A 20000-nucleotide genomic window follows, 5' to 3' on the forward strand; every position below is an offset into this window, starting at 1 on the left:
AAACGGTAGTTGCCTTTTCCTGTCCCCCTCTCCAATCTGCGTCTTTCTCTCTTCCTTTTAACCTTTCCAGTCTTCTACTCACTTCATTTACTTCTCCTTCTTCCAGGCAGGAAGGGTTAACCATGTGTATCTATCCAGTCTTGGGTATGTACATTAAGATATAGTGGCGGTGCATAGCTGGCGTCTGCAGGTTTTTCGTAACCTGTAGCGTCCCCTTGTTGGGCTCGGTGGTGGGTGGCTACCACCGCCACCGAATTTTAAAACCATGTTATGGCAGAAGCGTTCCCCCAACTTCTAGATCGGCCTCTGAAACGAGGTCGCACCGATGCACTCTTTCAATTTATCCCCGGAACTGACCTAGACACCTTCCCAAAATACCATGTCCTTCGCAGTGAAGGAAACACAACATTAAGGAAACTGTCACCTTTCTTAGTAATGAAATGCTTAGCAAACACAATTGGGTCTGCCTATAAAGCCTCAAAGATGGCAAGCGGAGACCTCCTCCTTGAACTGACAAAGAAAGATCACGTCAAAAAGCTCGCTGAATTCACCAGTGTGAGTGACATTAAAGTCACAATCTCTTCACATCGGTTGCTCAACACAAGCAGGGGAGTAATATCAGAAGATTTCCTGAACCTTAGTGATGAAGAGCTCGTTGAAGGATTCCAAGATCAAAACATAATTAAGGTACAAAGTGTAACAACTGATGTGGACGCAGTAGCAGCTTTTGCAAGATTGTTTTATTGCACAGAAAACAAGGGTTTATTAAGGTACGGTGCATCGCTTATAGGCACACGTGCGATGGGTTTCAAGACGGCAGACATGTGCACAAGATAGCGAATTCAGTCACATCACTGTTATCACATCCCTTCCCACCTAGTAGTCAATGCCATAACGGAGCAATGGTCAACATACATGAGTAGACCTACGGCATGCTTGCAGAACTTCTGGCATAGGCGATCTCTGAACTGCAGTTTGTGTCGCTGGAAGGATTGGCGATCTCTGCACTGCAGTTTCTGTCGCTGGAAGCTTGAAGCTGGGGTTAGCGTGATAACCTATCGGCACAGCATCCCATGCTCTCCGCACGTGGTTGTGATGACGTCAGTGTACTGAACCATCGGAAGTGTGTACTTTGTACATGACGCGTCTCAAGCGATGCAGTATCCGTGCAGCCAGCCACTTCGGACCACGAGAGAACTTCCGCACATACACGGGGTCACTGTGTAGAAACTCACTCGAGGATGGCGGCTTGGTACATCCAGGGCTTTTCACGTCAGGGTGCAGTCTCGACAAGACAGAGCGGAAGCTCCTCCCCAGCATGAGTTCTGCTGGCATCCTCCCGGTTTCCGAGTGAGGCGTGGAGTGCTGCTTGAATAAAAAACGAGAAACTTTACACGCCACTGTGCAGTGGCTCTGCTTTCGGAACGCACTTTAGCTTGCGTACCATGCGCTCAGCCCTTCTATTGCTTGCGGGATGGTATGGCGCTGTGTACATGTAGCGCACGCCATTTTTGTTCAAGAAAGATTGCATTTCATTGCTCGAAAAGGCTGTGCCGTTATCAGAAACAACCAACTCAGGCAATCTATATGAAGCAAACATTCTTCACAGTTTTTTGATCACAGCTGACGAGTGAAGCGATGGCGTTTTCTTGATCTCGGCCCAGTTTGATAGTGCGTCCACGACAAGAAGAAAAAAAAATGCCCTTAACCGGCCCTGCAAAATCGATGGGAATTCTGCTCCATGGGCTTTCGGGTTTCGTCCAGAAATGCATAGACATTTTAGGTTGGCTTTGCCTGTTCTCTTGACAGGGTTGGCAATGACGCACGAACTCTTCAATCTGGGCAACAATCTTCAGCCACCACACATATGACCTTGCCAGAGCTTTAATAGCTGTTATGCCAGGGTGATTTGCATGCAGAATGGCGAGGACATCTTCTCACAGTTCTTCTGGCAGTATAACCCTGTTACCCCATAGAAGGCAGTCACGATGAAGAGACATCTCTTCGCGCCTCACCTGATAGGCAGCTTATTCTGGGGGCACACCTTGCTCTGGCCTGCCAGTTGTGACCCATTTCTTCACATGCGACAGGCAAGGATAATGCAGAGTGGCTGATGCGACATCTGCTGTGCTCACAGGAGGGTACTCCACTGCTTCCAACAAAAGAATGTTGCCAGGAGGCTACATGTCCATCCGGTCACCGGGTATCGGTAGCCTGCTTAGACAGTCTGCGTTTGCGTGATCTTGCGTCCTTCTATACTCCAGTTTGTATTCGTAAGCAGATAACAACAAAGACCACCGCAACATGCGCGGTGATAAAACAATGGGAATCTGCTTGTCTCATTGAAAGATACCGAGTAGTGGCTTATGATCTGTCAAGATGCGGAATTCTCACCCACAAAGATACTGGTGAAATTGACGGACGCCATAGACAATAGCTAGAGCCTCGTGGTCAATCTGGGCGTAATTATGTTCCGCCTTAGTGAGTGTTCTTGACGCATAAGCAACAGGTTGCTCGCGACCTTGAGCATTGCTGTGAGCTAATACAGCTCCCACACCCACGGGTGATGCGTCACAAGACAGAATTAAGGGTGCATCAGGATTGAAGTGCACTAAAAGCAACTCTGATGTCAACAACGTCTTTAGTCTTTTGAAAGCAAGTTGCTGCTCTTCACCCCACTTCCACGTACTGTCGCTGTCTAGTAGGTGGTAGAGCACTTCGGCAACTTCGGATCGACCCTTTAGAAAGCGATTGTAGAAGTTCACCATACCTAGAAAAGCTTGGAGCTCCTTCTTGTTCTTTGGTGCAGGTGCTTTGTGAATAGCCTCGACTTTAGCCTTTGACGGGTAGATGCCATTTGCGTCTATCCAGTGTCCCAAGTACTCCAGGCTCTTTGAAGAACTGACACTTGGCGCCTCGTATACGCAGTCCCGCTTTTGACAGTCTGTTGAGAACTTTCATGAGGACTTTGTGGTGCTCCTCTGCCATTTCGCTGGCCACAAGGATGTCGTCGAGGTATGCTGCCACCTGGCATAGGCCTGCAAGCACTGTATCAATTGCTCATTGAAATAATCCGGGTGCCACCGACACACCAAACGGCAAATGTCACACTTTGTACAGGCCTTTTACTGTATTTATCGTGAGAACTTCTGCTGAAGCGTCATCAACTGCAAGTTGTTGGTATGCTTGTGTCAAGTCAATTTTAGAAAAAATATGGCCTTTCCCCAACTTTGTGAAAAGTTCCTTGCTAGTAGGTAAAGGATAAACATTGTTCCTTACCACTTCGTTGACTGTACTTTTATAGTTGTCGCATATTCTTAATGACACATCATTTTTACGGACGATGACCACAGAGCTGGCCCATTCGGAATACTGCGTCGGTTGCAGAACACCTTGGCGTTCCAGTTTTTCCAGTTCTGTGATGATGCATCCTTGAGTGCGAATGGAATGCTGTGGCATTTTAGAAACTTGGGCCGCCGTCCTGCTTCAGCTCGATGTGTAGTGGTGGCAGAGTGGCGCCTGGAAATGTTTCGCCAAAAACATCAGGAAACTTTTTGATAAGGACTTCTGCATTTTGTTCGATGCTGTGAAGCCCAGTGACATTAATGTTCAATACCTTGAACCAATCACGGCCCAAAAACGTGCTACCTTCGTTTCTTACAATGAGTATCGGTAGCTTGAAGTCTTGTTCTTTGAATTTGACTGGAAGTGTGGCTTTTCCGACGACGTCCAATCCTTCCTTAGTCCAAGTTACGAACTTGGTGTCCGCTTCTTCAAGCGTAATGTGCCTTGCCACTTTCAGTTTGCTGAACATATTTTGACTGATAATCGATCTAGCTGCTCCTGAGTCGACTTCCATGGGCACCATTTCACCACCTATGCTTATGGCCACCATAAACTTAGGGCAACCGCTAGTCACTTGGCTAATATTTAGCATGTCATCATACTCAGGTTGCACTGAGTTTGCCATATTTTCCAACTGGTGGTTAACCTGACCTCTTTGTTTTTTCCGGCACGCTTTGGCCAAGTGTCCTTTCACAGAACAGTTGAAGCATATTGCGGTTTTAAACTTGCAACGGTATGCAGCGTGGTTGCCCAAGCACCGGAAACACTGCCGTTTCACATGCTCGCTTGAAGTTTTTTCATCTTGCCCATTCTTATGCTGCTTCATGCGTTGCCCGTCCACTTTGGCTGTCAAATCTGGGACGTCCTGACGCAGGCCGCCCATAACGCTTCAATGTTTTGCAGCAGCCTCTGCCGTGACTGCTAGATCGTAGGCAGTCTTAAAGGTCCGGTCTTTCTCGGCCAACAAACGTTGCTGTCAGAAAGTCCAAAAACAAACCGTTCCCTCAGCATTACATCAAGAGGAAGCTGGCTGTCGTTGAACCCGCAGTTCTTGGCTAGCTTACGTAAAGCTGTAATGTAGTCTGCGACAGATTTGCCGTCGTGCTGATCTCGCTTTGAGAACACGTACCTTGAATACAGCTCGGATGGCTTCGGGTTGATGTGGTTCTTCACGGCTTTTACGATGGACTCGTAGTCAGCGTTCGGTGGTCGGAGAGGCTTTACGAGGGTAGCTATCAAGGAGTAGGTATCCTCCCCACAGCAGCTCAGCAATACTGCCCTCTGCCCTCTTGTCGGCGTCTTCCGTAAGCTTGTTAGCAGCGCAGCATAGCTCTATACGCTCGACATAATCCTCCCATGAAGAGCTACCATTTAGGTGAAATTCCCCGATACAAACGCCGAAGGCCATCTTGCCGGCAACGCCCTCCCCGCACGGGCACAACCGTGCCTCGTCGCAACTGTAACAATCAATGTGGACGCAGTAAGAGCTTTTGCAAGATTGTTTTATTGCACAGAAAACAAGGGTTTATGAAGGTACGGTGCATCGCTGATCGGCACACGTGCGATGGGTTTCAACACGGCAGACATGCGCACAAAATAGCGAATTCAGTTACATCACTGTTATCACACAAAGGATTACACTCCGACGAAACGACCAACAAATCCCTACGAAACACGTGATACTACCATTTGGAACTAGTACTGTGCCCACTTCACTCGAAGCAGGATACCTAAGAGTCAATGTCCGACCATACATACCGAACCTGAGGCGGTGCTTCAAGTGCCAGAGGTTCGGACATGCATCACAATCATGCAAAGGAAAAAGAAACATACGCGAAGTGTAGCGCCAATGACCATCCCTCTGACAACTGTAATGCTCCTGCGCAATGTGCCAATTGCAAGGGAGACCATCCAGCTTACTCACGGAGCTGCCCTTGCTGGAAAAAAGAAAGAGAAACAATTGCAATCACCATAAAAGAAAAAATTCCATTCTATGAAGCGAGGAAAAGGTTGGGGCACTTACCTAAAATTAGCTATGCCAGTGTGGCGCAACAGGGGGCAGCGCCACGCCAGTTTCAGGTGTCTACAGGGTCCACGCATAGTGTTCCCGTAAAGACTCCATCCGTCCCCTCGGTGGCTGCAGCCAGTGCTGCTCCATCATCAACGAAGACGGGCCAACAGACCACAATGTCGCAGGGCCCAAATTTGAACCAAACTCCACGGCCCGAGACGCGCGTTTCGGCGCCTGGCTCTCGATCGTCCAGCGCCTCGGAGAAGGCGATGGAGGATTGCGTATACGTGTAACATAGTTACGAGTTAAGTCATGCTGCCTCCAAAAAACTTAGTTCTTTTTCTGTGAGAGCCAGTAAAGGGAAACTAACACACATATCACCCAATTTTGCAATCATCTGCACTTCAGTTATTTCACGGATAAGCTGCGTCCTACCACGGGACAAAATCATGCACTCGTCCTCGATAGGTTTGTAGCTGTGATCACGACAATGAATCGCCAAGAACCCACCGGTGCCATTTTTTTACGTTATTGCGGTGTTCGCGGAGCCGATCATTGAGGCAACGCGCAGTTTGCCCGATATATCTGCCCTCTTACATTTACATACATAATTCTGCTTCAGTCTTTACCACCGAAGTTATGGCTATATGGACGGCAGTAAACAAAGTTATCACCGACAAACAGAGGAGTGCTGTCATTTACATCGATTCGTTGAGTGCACTCAGAGCTTTAAATTTAAAATTGGACTGTGAACCGCTGCTTGGTGATATCTTAAACATGGTTGTTAATAACAAATACGGACGAACCATACGATTCTGCTGGGTCCCTAGCCATGTTGGGATACCAGGGAATGAATCGACAGATAGATGCATGGCCATGGCAGTGCACAAAGACCCAACTCACTCAAAAATTCCATACAAAGACAGTATCCCAGCAATTCGTAAAGCCCTGACATCAAAATGGCAACAAGAATGGGACTCCTGCATAAATAACAAGTTACATATAACCAAACCCCTGCTTGGCGAATGGAAATCGGGCAGTCACCAGCAACAGTTCTATGAGGTGATCTTATGTCGACTTCGAATAGGGCACACACATCTGACACACAATTTATTACTTTGAAAAGAAGATCCGCCAACCTGCGATAAGTGTCATGAACCTCTTACACTAATATATATTTATGACATTTCCACACATAGAAACACACATACGGAAATTTTTGCAGACTCTGTGTAACTTACAATTACCTTCACACCCTGCCTCATTATTGGGAGATGATCCGCTAGTGCCATTCACTGACTTGTTTCAGTCTTTAGATGAAGCCGGTTTTTTACATAGAATATAAGATAACGCAGCTTTCGCTGCATTAAACATTTCATTTCTTAATACCTTGTGGCTGGCGCAGCATGGCCTTTGTCACTTTTGCACCATTAAACCTGAATTAACTAACAAAATTTGTGTAGTGGGCAAGCCAGCATAGTGAGAGAAGAAAAATAAGGAACTGAGTGTACCTAAGACAACTAAAATATTCTTGTAGAACTGACTTCTGTCAATGTCAAGAGAGAACATTAACTGTACCACAGATTTGCTACCTAAGCGTTTGTCCATGACCTAATTCACATTAAAACTATAAGAAATGTTAACAAGGTGTACACGTTAGAATTTGTGCTCTTGCAGGGCTACGACACACCCCTGTGTAACTCGGCCATGACTCAGCTGTTAGAAGGACAGAAACAGCGAGTTGCACTTGCACGGGCACTTGTGCGCAAGCTGCCCATTCTGGTCTTGGATGAGGCTACGTCCACCTTGGATGCCGAAGCTGAACAGGTGAGTATTTTTACTATCAACTAATTTGTCCTCTTTAACCCTTTAAGTGCCATGCTCAAGCATACATATCTGGGAATCGATGCACACCCCTGGTCCAGCTTGAGTAAAGCCGCATCACACTTTCTGCACACTGCTTGCCTTTCTCAAGATAATTCGCAAATATGAAACATCCGTAGACTGGTTGCGCCATCTATGCTCAAGTTCTAGAATGGTGTGGCAGGTTTGGTTTTTGTAGGACAGGTGGCGGCATCAAAGCTTATTTTTCAGTGTTGCTCATCACTTTTGTTTTCCAATGTTTCGAGCTGGCATAAGAAGCCTGTGGTTTCTTTTTAACAATGCAGAAATTCAAGAACTTCTTATGAACTTCAATTCAGAGAAGATAGGTGTTGATTACAAGGCATATTCAAGTGACAGTGACAGCTGTGAGGAGGCTGTGGTGCCTGTGGAACATAATTATCCTAATTAAAATCAGTGATTAGCATGTCTTAATGTTGATTGAAATTTCCAGATTAAGCACTTTCTAAATAGTCACAGGCCTGCGCGGCACAGGCAGCACAGTCGCAGCGTAAGCTGGTGGAGTGGCTCAAGAGTAGCTCCAATTTCGGCACCACGCCACCAGGGTCCTCGTGACAAAGTCTCTTCGCCTCGTTTCGACGAGAACGATCTGAACGGTCCGCCCGGCGTCGATGGCGAGCTGCGGCTTGCAATGCTCTCTGCACAGCAGTCTGCTGAGCCCGATGATGCCTGGTTGTAGCCGCACACGTAGCTCTACGATTCGCTTCTGCAGGAGCGGTTCATACCTTGCGAGGAGACGCCATAACGTGTACCGAAGAGGTATCCAGAATACGTGGCGCACATCTCACATCAAAATCGAGTTAACTGCGCGCCTCGTCTGAATCGCATCTCGTCGTCTGCGCCTGTGCACGCTGCGTTAGCAGGCACCTTACCTAGATGGCGCCACCATGCTGGCGGAGGCTCGAGTCGTCCGCACCTGTGCGCCTGCCTGGGGAGCATTTATAGCGCATTTTTCCACTGCCCAATAGCAAGTGCTTGTGTGGCTCAGGGGTAGAGCATCTAGCTCCCACGCAGCGGGCGCACGCCGGGTTTGATCCCAGCAGGAACCGGGTACTTTTTTCGCATTTACGCCGATAGCGGTTGCAGTCCCCAGCGGTGACGTCGGCGGGCACCATCGCGAACCAAAACGGCTATTGGAATGAGCCCATAACACTACAGCAGCACATCACCAGTAAATAAAATATGAATTCAAAGCATGCTAATATGTTACTGAGACAGAAATTGAATTTGTTTCACTTTTGGAAAAACCATTGGGATACAGTAGGTGGAAATTCCTGAAAGGCTCAGCAGTCAAAAAGGTAAAGCCCTGTCCATTCTTGAAAGAGCACATAGTGATTTCTGCAATGTTACACGACTGTCTTGGATTAAAGCACTTTAGCCGTTATGATCTGTATAATCATTTCAAAATACTGCAGCTCACCCTGTTGGTTTGGCACTTTGGTCATAGATGGCAGCACTATATTTTGTATTCTGAATAAATAAGAAGAAACATTTAGTAGAGTCAAATGGACGTTAAAGCTGTGGGGTCTCAAGCGTGGTTTGGGACAAAGGAATGACATCAAAGTAACGGAAACCAAAGGGCATTGTACACCTATAAGATACGGCAGCTAGCTAGCCCATGCAAGATGGTAAGGCGTTTTCGAGACAGTCCTGCAAAGCGCCCCACTGAGCACGCATGCGGTCCGTCTGCACATGTTGTGTTCCCGCCACCTAAGAGGAAGGGACTACTTCCTTGTGCGTATGAGTGTCCGCGTCATCAGGTGGTGTTTGCTGCATATCAAGCGCCATCTCTCGTACGATTGCGCAACCACGTTCACCACACCTGTGTTGTGGGGAAGCCGAATTACAGGAGACACGAGAGCCATGCGAGGAAAACAGCAACAAAAGGGGACCTGAGAGAGTCGAGTGTCCCGACAAAGCATGCGTCCAACGTGACAAAAGAATTGCTGTGGGCACATGCCACGGCAGTTCTAGTTAGTGACAAACTGCAGTGTTGATCTGAAATGTGAAAAAAAGCTTTTTTAAATAATGAAGAACCAACTCCAGTTGCTGTCCAAGGATGCAGTTAGCAGTCTTTGGGAGGTAGTTATTTGTGGCAGTATGTGGGGCACTATGTGTTATGGGTGGCGTTCCCCTTACCACTGTGCTTTACTCATACACGGGAGCAAACTGGTACTTCAAGCACCACTTCCTGAGGGACCAGTTTGAAACTCCGTGCAGTGTCCGTCACCGCCTCTGGTTGCGGATGCTATCACCCAAGGCACAGCATCCTGAACGACAATGCCTGTGCCTTAGACTGTAGGCACAGCGTCTCAACAACAGCGTGTCAAATGCTAGCTGCCATGAGGCAAGAGTGCAAGAATGCTCCCCTTACCGCCGTGAGGTACCGTGCGGTACCATCGCTCAGTCGTACTGTACCACGATGTGGTTTTTACGGCTGTGTTCGACTGCACTATCTTTAGGATAGGCCCACGAAAACAGTTAGGCACTCACAAGAAATCGTGATTAGTTCCCAAAGAAAGCTATACACTTTAACATAGCAGCATATTCTATCAACCAGAGCCGTGAAACCTCCTTCCAGACAGCACATAGCCATATGTGTAGGCTGTATGTAAAATGTTGCAACTGCAATGCTGCCGTGTTCTTTTTTGGATTTTCAGCTTGCACTATCTTTGGGATCGGCCCATGAGAACGGTTAGGCACTCACAAGAAATCGCGATTAGTTCCCAAAGAAAGCTATATACTTTAACATAGCAGCTTATTCTAGCAAGCAGAGCCGTGAAACATCCTCCCAGACAGCACATAGCCATATGTGTAGGCTATATGTAAAATGTTGCAACTGCAATGCTGCCATGTTCTTATTTGGATTTTCAGCTTGCACTATCTTTGGGATCGGCCTACGAAAACAGTTAGGCAATCACAAGAAATTGCGATTAGTTCCCAAAGAAAGCTATACACTTTAACATAGCAGCATATTCTAGCAAGCAGAGCCGTGAAACATCCTCCCAGACAGCACATAGCCATATGTGTAGGCTATATGTAAAATGTTGCAACTGCAATGCTGCCATGTTCTTATTTGGATTTTCAGCTTGCACTATCTTTGGGATCGGCCTACGAAAACAGTTAGGCAATCACAAGAAATTGCGATTAGTTCCCAAAGAAAGCTATACACTTTAACATAGCAGCATATTCTAGCAAGCAGAGCCGTGAAACATCCTCCCAGACAGCACATAGCCATATGTGTAGGCTATATGTAAAATGTTGCAACTGCAATGCTGCCATGTTCTTATTTGGATTTTCAGCTTGCACTATCTTTTGGATTGGCCTATGAAAACGGTTAGCCAATCACAAGAAATCACAATTAGTTCGCAAAGAAGGCTATACACTTTAACGTATCAGCATATTCTAGCAAGGAGAGCCGTGAAACCTCCTTCCAGACAGCACATAGCCATATGTGTAGGCTATATGTAAAATGTTGCAACTGCAATGCTGCCATGTTATTTGGATTTTCAGCTTGCACTATCTTTGGGATCGGCCTACGAAAACAGTTCGGCAATGACAAGAAATTGCGATTAGTTCCCAAAGAAAGCTATACACTTTAACATAGCAGCATATTCTAGCAAGCAGAGCCGTGAAACATCCTCCCAGACAGCACATAGCCATATGTGTAGGCTATATGTAAAATGTTGCAACTGCAATGCTGCCATGTTCTTATTTGGATTTTCAGCTTGCACTATCTTTGGGATCGGCCTATGAAAACAGTTAGGCAATCACAAGAAATTGCGATTAGTTCCCAAAGAAAGCTATACACTTTAACATAACAGCGTATTCTAGCAAGCAGAGCCATGAAACATCCTCCCAGACAGCACATAGCCATATGTGTAGGCTATATGTAAAATGTTGTAACTGCAATGCTGCCATGTTCTTATTTGGATTTTCAGCTTGCACTATCTTTGGGATCGGCCTACGAAAACAGTTAGGCAATCACAAGAAATTGCGATTAGTTCCCAAAGAAAGCTATACACTTTAACATAGCAGCATATTCTAGCAAGCAGAGCCGTGAAACATCCTCCCAGACAGCACATAGCCATATGTGTAGGCTATATGTAAAATGTTGCAACTGCAATGCTGCCATGTTCTTATTTGGATTTTCAGCTTGCACTATCTTTGGGATCGGCCTACGAAAACAGTTAGGCAATCACAAGAAATTGCGATTAGTTCCCAAAGAAAGCTATACACTTTAACATAGCAGCATATTCTAGCAAGCAGAGCCGTGAAACATCCTCCCAGACAGCACATAGCCATATGTGTAGGCTATATGTAAAATGTTGCAACTGCAATGCTGCCATGTTCTTATTTGGATTTTCAGCTTGCACTATCTTTTGGATTGGCCTATGAAAACGGTTAGCCAATCACAAGAAATCACAATTAGTTCGCAAAGAAGGCTATACACTTTAACGTATCAGCATATTCTAGCAAGGAGAGCCGTGAAACCTCCTTCCAGACAGCACATAGCCATATGTGTAGGCTATATGTAAAATGTTGCAACTGCAATGCTGCCATGTTATTTGGATTTTCAGCTTGCACTATCTTTGGGATCGGCCTACGAAAACAGTTCGGCAATGACAAGAAATTGCGATTAGTTCCCAAAGAAAGCTATACACTTTAACATAGCAGCATATTCTAGCAAGCAGAGCCGTGAAACATCCTCCCAGACAGCACATAGCCATATGTGTAGGCTATATGTAAAATGTTGCAACTGCAATGCTGCCATGTTCTTATTTGGATTTTCAGCTTGCACTATCTTTGGGATCGGCCTATGAAAACAGTTAGGCAATCACAAGAAATTGCGATTAGTTCCCAAAGAAAGCTATACACTTTAACATAACAGCGTATTCTAGCAAGCAGAGCCGTGAAACATCCTCCCAGACAGCACATAGCCATATGTGTAGGCTATATGTAAAATGTTGTAACTGCAATGCTGCCATGTTCTTATTTGGATTTTCAGCTTGCACTATCTTTGGGATCGGCCTACGAAAACAGTTAGGCAATCACAAGAAATTGCGATTAGTTCCCAAAGAAAGCTATACACTTTAACATAGCAGCATATTCTAGCAAGCAGAGCCGTGAAACATCCTCCCAGACAGCACATAGCCATATGTGTAGGCTATATGTAAAATGTTGCAACTGCAATGCTGCCATGTTCTTATTTGGATTTTCAGCTTGCACTATCTTTGGGATCGGCCTACGAAAACAGTTAGGCACTCACAAGAAATCGCGATTAGTTCCCAAAGAAAGCTATACACTTTAACATAGCAGCGTATTCTAGCAAGCAGAGCCGTGAAACATCCTCCCAGACAGCACATAGACATATGTGTAGGCTATATGTAAAATGTTGCAACTGCAATGCTGCCATGTTCTTATTTGGATTTTCAGCTTGCACTATCTTTGGGATCGGCCTACGAAAACAGTTAGGCACTCACAAGAAATCGCGATTAGTTCCCAAAGAAAGCTATACACTTTAACATAGCAGCGTATTCTAGCAAGCAGAGCCGTGAAACATCCTCCCAGACAGCACATAGCCATATGTGTAGGCTATATGTAAAATGTTGCAACTGCAATGCTGCCATGTTCTTATTTGGATTTTCAGCTTGCACTATCTTTGGGATCGGCCTACGAAAACAGTTAGGCAATCACAAGAAATTGCGATTAGTTCCCAAAGAAAGCTATACACTTTAACATAGCAGCATATTCTAGTAAGCAGAGCCGTGAAACATCCTCCCAGACAGCACATAGCCATATGTGTAGGCTATATGTAAAATGTTGCAACTGCAATGCTGCCATGTTCTTATTTGGATTTTCAGCTTGCACTATCTTTGGGATCGGCCTACGAAAACAGTTAGGCACTCACAAGAAATCGCGATTAGTTCCCAAAGAAAGCTATACACTTTAACATAGCAGCATATTCTAGCAAGCAGAGCCGTGAAACATCCTCCCAGACAGCACATAGCCATATGTGTAGGCTATATGTAAAATGTTGCAACTGCAATGCTGCCATGCTCTTATTTGGATTTTCAGCTTGCACTATCTTTTGGATCGGCCCAGGAAAACGGTTAGGCGCTCACAAGAAATCGCGATTAGTTCCCAATGAAAGCTATACACTTTAACATAGCAGCATATTCTAGCAAGTAGAGCCGTGAAACCTCCTTCCAGACAGCACATAGCCATATGCGTAGGCTATATGTATAATGTTGCAACTGCAATGCTGCTGAAATGAAAGAAAAGAAATGAAATGTTCTTTTCTGGATTTTCAGCTCTGATTCATGACTGATGATTGATTATCACATTTAAACATTCCCACAAACCTGCCTTGATACCAGCTCCATACTTTCAATGGGCCCATTGTATTATTGGGCAATTCTACTTGCACTGTTAGCGAGCTAGCTGCTTTTGATTGCGCGGGGCACAAGTTTGCCTCAATGAATTTTTGTCGTTCTGCACCCTTGTTTTGTGTGGTTACCAGCGTGGACCATTACTGGTGGCAATTCCATTTCGTTAAATTGCATCTCTGCTACTTTAGGGTGTTGCCGCTGTATAAAAACAAAAAAAAAATATGTAAAGGGTTAATGACAACAAGGCATTTTGCGGGACAGTGCTGTCTGGAATGGGTACAAATGACAGACATTGGCCACTAGACTGACTCACCTCTACACTGACTTTGAATTGAATTGATTTTATTACTTCCATGTGTGGAAGCCCCTGAGTTAATAGCTGTTCAGCAGCTTGACAAGGACCAAGGGGTCATGTTTTTACTTGATAGCAGTATTGCACATAATTGACAACTTGCTGATAACAGTTGACACAGCACTAGCAGGTAAACAGTGATGTTGCAACAATGTCATTTGGACAAAAACTAACAAGTGGACTTCTAGATGCACTCATAGCTACGGCAGCACACACTAGACTTGTTGAAACAAGAACATATAACCCTGTATCGTAAGGTCTAGCAATTCACAGAACAGAAATAAATGTATTTTCACAAACATGTACCTACATACATAACACAACTACACAAAATACAGTTAAAAGAAATAAAGAAAGAACAAAAGCAGAATGAATGTAACTGTTGACATTTTCACACAAAGTGATGTGCTAAAAAGTAAGGATAATTTGCTGCAATACATGCATCTAGCAAGGTATACAAATACTACGTGTTAATAAAATGCGCTTTCAGTTGTGTGTTAGGCATTGATCAAATTGCTGTAGTATTTATGGAGCAATAAAAGAAGGTTATGTTTTGATGTTTATGTTTTGTAATATGTACAAAAATAAGGAATGTGCCAAGTTTCTGATTTTCGAGTGTAAACAGATGTTCCATTAAGACATAATATGTCATTGATAAGAAACCTCTAAAATATTTTTTACCGAAATAAAAGATGCTTAGTATACGATATTTGTAATGGTGTTCAATGCAAGTTATATTTAGCTTCTGAAATATGCCCATTGTAGTGAACATGCATCTAACAATTGCAATATGTTGATTGCTTTTTTGACTTTGACAATTTCAGAAATATTTACAGTAGTTGTGGTTCCCCAGACTAGCGAGCAATAATTCAGCTGCGAGTTGAACAGCACGTTGTATATGTTGAGCTTTGCTTTCAACGGAAGTACGGATTTACAGCAACAAACTGCACCTGTAATCGCAGACAGCTTTTTATATATTTGATTAACATGGCTGTCCTAGTTCAAATAGCAGGCGAATCTGATGCCAAGAATTGTGTGTTCATTTACAAGCTCAATTTTCTCATCGCAGTAACAAATAATACTTACAAGCATAAATACTTTATTTCTCGTGCAGAATTGTGCAGCTGTTGTTAACGTTGGATGAATTTTAACTTTTTTGTGCCAATTTATGTAGATTAGCCAGAAATCTGTTGCAATGTATTATTAAGGAGTTAGCATCAGTATTGGAAAAGAGCACAGTGCTGTCGGCCGCAAATATGATGAACTTTGCTTGAAGGTCCAGATTTACTAAATCTCTTATGTATATATTAAATAAAACAGGTCCTAACAAACTTTCTTGTTGTACACCACAGGAAAGTGATAACAAGGAAGATCTGTCGTCTCCTAAACAAATTTACTGTGCTCTGTTTTCAAGGTAAAACTTGCATAATGCCAATGACTTACCACGAATGTCATGGCATGAGAGTTTGTAAATGATAGTACTGTGATCTAGTAAGTCGAAAGCTTTTGCAAAATATATGAAGAGTCCTAACATAACAAGTTTTTGTCATTGTTAGTTAATATTTCCTTTCAGTCAGGCAAGGAGACACAATCTCTCCAATGCTATTCACTGCATGCTTAGAAGAAGTATTTAAGCTCTTAGACTGGGAAGGCTTAGGAGTGAGGATCAATGGTGAATATCTCAGCAACCTTCGGTTTGCCGATGACATTGTCCTATTCAGCAACAATGGAGACGAATTACAACAAATGATTGAGGACCTTAACCGAGAAAGTGTAAGAATTCGGTTGAAGATGAATATGCAGAAGACAAAGATAATGTTCAATAGCCTGGCAAGGGAACAAGAATTCAGGATCACCAGTCAGCCTCTAGAGTCTGTAAAGGAGTACGTTTATCTAGGTCAATTAGTCACAGGGGACCCTGATCACGAGAAAGAAATTTACAGAAGAATAAAATTGGGTTGGAGTCCATACGGCAGGCATTACCAAATCCTGACTGGGAGCTTACCACTGTCGTTGAAAAGAAAAGTGTACAATCATTGCATTCTACCGGTGCTAAGATATGGGACAGAAACTTGGAGGTAAACAAAGAAGCTCGAGAACAAGTTAAGGACCGCACAGAGCGATGGAACGAAAAATCTTAGGACTAACGTTAAGAGACAGGAAGAGAGCGGTGTGGATCAGAGAACAAATGGGGATAGCCAATATTCCAGTTGACATTAAGCGGAAGAAATAGAGCTGGGCAGGCCATGTAATGCATAGGATGGATAACCGGTGGACCATTAGGGTTACAGAATGGATACCAAGAGAAGGGAAGCGCAGTCGAGGTCGGCAGAAAACCAGATGGGATGATCAAGTTAGGAAATTTGCAGGCGCAAGCTGGAATACGCTAGCGCAAGACAGCGGTAATTGGAGATCGCAGGGAGAGGCCTTCGTCCTGCAGTGGACATAAAATATAGGCTGATGATGGTGATGATTTCCTTTTAAATCTAGTAATGCTGTTTCTTTGGACTTTCTCCTAAAGCCATACTGTGAAGTGTTTCGAGCATTTGTTTGGTGATCTCATTGTTTTTTCTAATTCTTTTGAAAAACACTGGTATCAAAGAAATTGGATGATAATTTGGAGCTATGCTTTTTGTCCCCACCCTTGTAAACCATAGAGACTTTAGAATTTTTTATTCCATCAGCAAACATATCTGGTTCAATAGCTAAATTGAACACGTGCCAGCATCGGTGCTATGCAATTTATAACATATTTTATTGGCCTTATTTGCAAATTATCTATGTCAACGATTTACTGTTAAGTTCATGATTCAAGTTCATGAAGGTTCTGAATACTTCCACCTATTCGGTCAGCTTAAGAAAAATGCTCTGACTAAAGCGATAAAGTAAGGTTTTCGGCACCAAAACATCAATTTTCTCAGACACATCTGCATTAACTAAGTGTGTATTAAAAAAAAGTCAGCAAGTTGTGCTCCAGTTTATGTATGGTGCATAATTTTCATTGAAACTGAGGCATCATACCTTCTTGTGTGACGTTATATATTGTTACGTGATAAAAATGGAGTTTATTAAACAGGCCTCAGGGCGAGCCTCCGACGGGCAAAAACGTTCTCTTTCTTGACTTCTCTGCTCACACTCCTTCCTCTTCTACTCATGTGGCTACATTGACTGTAATATTTCTCCCCTCCTAGGCGAAGCCCGCCGGGCAAGTCAGTTAAGTTCTCAGTGTGAAGGACTTGAGACGAGCGACATGCACAACCTCAGTCTTGGTGGAGCGCCGTCCAGTTGCGGTGAGATGCGCCAGTCGATAATTTACTTCACTGAGCTGGTCAACAATAACATATGGGCCAGTATGGTTGGCAAGAAGTTTCTGACACAGGCCACGTTTGCGCACCGGACACCATAGCCAGACTAGATCCCCTCGAGAATAGGTGACATCCTAATGGTGCCTGTCGTACCGTGCTTTTGACCGGTCTTGCGAAGCCAGAGTATGTATGCGGGCCAAGCGTCGAGCTTCTTCAGTGAGACACGGAGTCTTGGCAATGGTGAGATTGTCGTGGGTGGAGAAAGAAAATATGGTGTCCAGTCTGTGACGCGGCGGACGAGTGTAGAGCAGGAAAAACGGGCTGTAGCCAGTAGTCTCGTGCTTTGCTGTGTTAAAAGCATATCTAATGAAGGGCAAAATGTCCCAGTTTTTATGGTCCGATGCGACGTACATGGACAACATGTTCACCAGTGTGCGGTTGGTATGCTCGGTCAGCCCATTGCGCAAATTTTCTTACTTCAATGTTTTTTTTTTTTTTTTTCTTCTATCACCTTTTATTCGCTTTGCCCCTTTCCCGAATACAGGGTAGCAAGTCGGTATTCACACTGGCTAACCTCCTTGTCTTCCTTTCTCTCTCTCTCTCTTTCTCGGTCAGCCCATGTGTTTGCGGGTGATACGGTGTCGAGTGGCGAAAGCTGGAAGCGCCTAATCGAAGAAGCTCTTCTACGACATCTGCAGTAAACTGGTAGCTGCGTTCATGGATGATTACTCGAGGAGGGCTATGACGGAAAATGATCGAATGCAGCAGAAAAAAGGAAATTTGAGACATCGAAAGCAAGCGTTTTTGGTTCGTCAACAACTTGCCCTTCATTAGTGTGATCCGCTCCGACGAACACTGACACAAGTATAAATGAATGAAGAGATTCTAATGCAGGATGAAGAACAAGGGAACATTCCAGTAAACATAATGTTGATGGCAAAGGGGACGGTTAGGTATACAAAGGGACAAGCTTCGCTTATCATCTATCTTCACGGAGTGGAAGGGCCGACGAATTTTTCTGTCTCTATGTCTCTATTGTTAAGAAGGACGACGCCCAAGCTCCTGCCTGCCTGATGTTTCTGCAGGGTGGAATTTAGGTGACCTTCAACTTTGAAGTCTCCTAACACCACTCTGAAAATTCAGTGTTTGTGTCATTGGGAACGTTCTGTCTAGGGATTAACTCTGCGTCCAAAACTTCCACTACAACTTATGTCACGAGCGAAATGACGGAGTACCAAACACTGAATTTCTGTGATTGTCTTTTTCTCTGTACATTTGCGGTATATTGTCACGATGCACAAACAGCACAAATTGTGCCATATAGGCCTCATGCCATCTGTGAATCATGTGAGCTGATATGTGAACAATGTGGTGGGTTCACTGCAACTTCGCCGTTGGCATTGAAGTTGTAGATGCTTTCAACATTGTTTTGCACCAAACGTCTTTTTCTCGGCGCATTCTCTATTGCGGGTATCTGCCATGTTTAAAGCTTATCATCGTTATTGTCATGAACATCTATTTCCTGCTGCCGACGTTCTTTTCACAAGCATGACAATGAATAAATTCACGAGAACAGACTGTCATATTGTGAAGAATAATTTTTGTTCAATGTACACACATAGTTCATCCTCGTCCACTGCAGTATTGCTTGTCCTGGACTCCTAAATGCATGCACAGTGTCACAAAAGAGCGCATAATCCAAGCGTGCGCAGTGTGTCACGTAAGCCAGTGAAAGAAGCACGCCGGCTCGTGGCAGCTTCGGCATAGGAGGGAGCGCGTACACCTTAAACAGCCGATGCGCCCAACGGAGCCTAGAAGCATCGACAAGTTAGGCGAAGGCAATGGTAATGAGAGAGAATGCGTGCGCCGAAACACCCTCTCAGACCCCGACAGAAACGGCGAGTTGAGAGAGAGAGGGGGAAGCCCGAGCGCACGCTAACGGATGAGTCACCACCCTCCTCGCGGATGTTGCGACAGCTGCGGTTGAAGGTGGGAGAATTGACTAGAAGATTGCCAGGCTTTGTTCATGCTACGGGATCTTAACTCTGACGGAAGGTTCCAGAACCCCCGGCGAAGACTATAAAAGCGCCGTGCGATAATCGGAAGGGGGATCAGACTGTGCTGGTAAAGAGATGCTACGTGATAACTATGACCGTCTGCGGAAGAAGGGGATTCTCCGGCAAGCTAGTTGACGAGTTCATCGAGCATCTGCATTTCCGGAAGAAGTTACTTCGAGATTTGCCTTGAGCTTTGCCGAGATCGTCCGGCTCAAGACCAGCGCAGGTGAACACGATTGGACACTTAGTGTTCCTATTCATTTTGCACTTTACGTGTTGGACTCTTAGTGCTTGTCATTAATTATTTTCCTCTGTATTGTGAATACCCATCTGAATTGTTTTGTGATGTGCCTTGCCGAAGTGTGTATGTAACTACCTTGTTTAGAAGAATATATTTTGTTGTGTTTTGACAACTCTGGGCTGACTCGGTCTTTGGACAGCAACTGGCATTTGCTGGCACCCCAAAGGTCCCATTACTAATTGTCCTTGCTATCGTGGGGTTATTTTCGGAAGCTCATAGGTCGGCTTAGGAATTTGGCCCGGCGGCGGGCCAAATTCGTCACGGGGTGTGTGACACAGATGCCACTGCTCTCAGTCTGTCTGGAGCGCACAGCCTTGTTGTTAAGTTCGATGACC

General features: G+C 44.7%; 1 protein-coding gene across 2 annotated transcripts in view; it reads left to right on the forward strand.

The window, feature by feature from the left end:
- LOC119437458 (ATP-dependent translocase ABCB1-like) overlaps positions 1-19690 on the forward strand; it is a 36160-nt gene extending 16470 nt beyond the window's left edge. For both annotated transcript variants that reach the window (XM_037704481.2, XM_049660579.1), the window contains 3 exons: positions 7034-7183; positions 17194-17292; positions 17923-19690. In XM_037704481.2, coding sequence (XP_037560409.2) covers positions 7034-7183; positions 17194-17220 — 177 coding nt within the window. In that variant the 3' untranslated portion in view covers positions 17221-17292; positions 17923-19690. The remainder of the gene's footprint in view (positions 1-7033; positions 7184-17193; positions 17293-17922) is intronic.
- The last annotated feature ends 310 nt before the right edge of the window (positions 19691-20000 follow it).

The sequence above is a fragment of the Dermacentor silvarum genome, chromosome 1 (genome assembly GCF_013339745.2).
Source record: "Dermacentor silvarum isolate Dsil-2018 chromosome 1, BIME_Dsil_1.4, whole genome shotgun sequence".
NCBI classification, from domain to species: Eukaryota; Metazoa; Arthropoda; class Arachnida; order Ixodida; family Ixodidae; genus Dermacentor; species Dermacentor silvarum.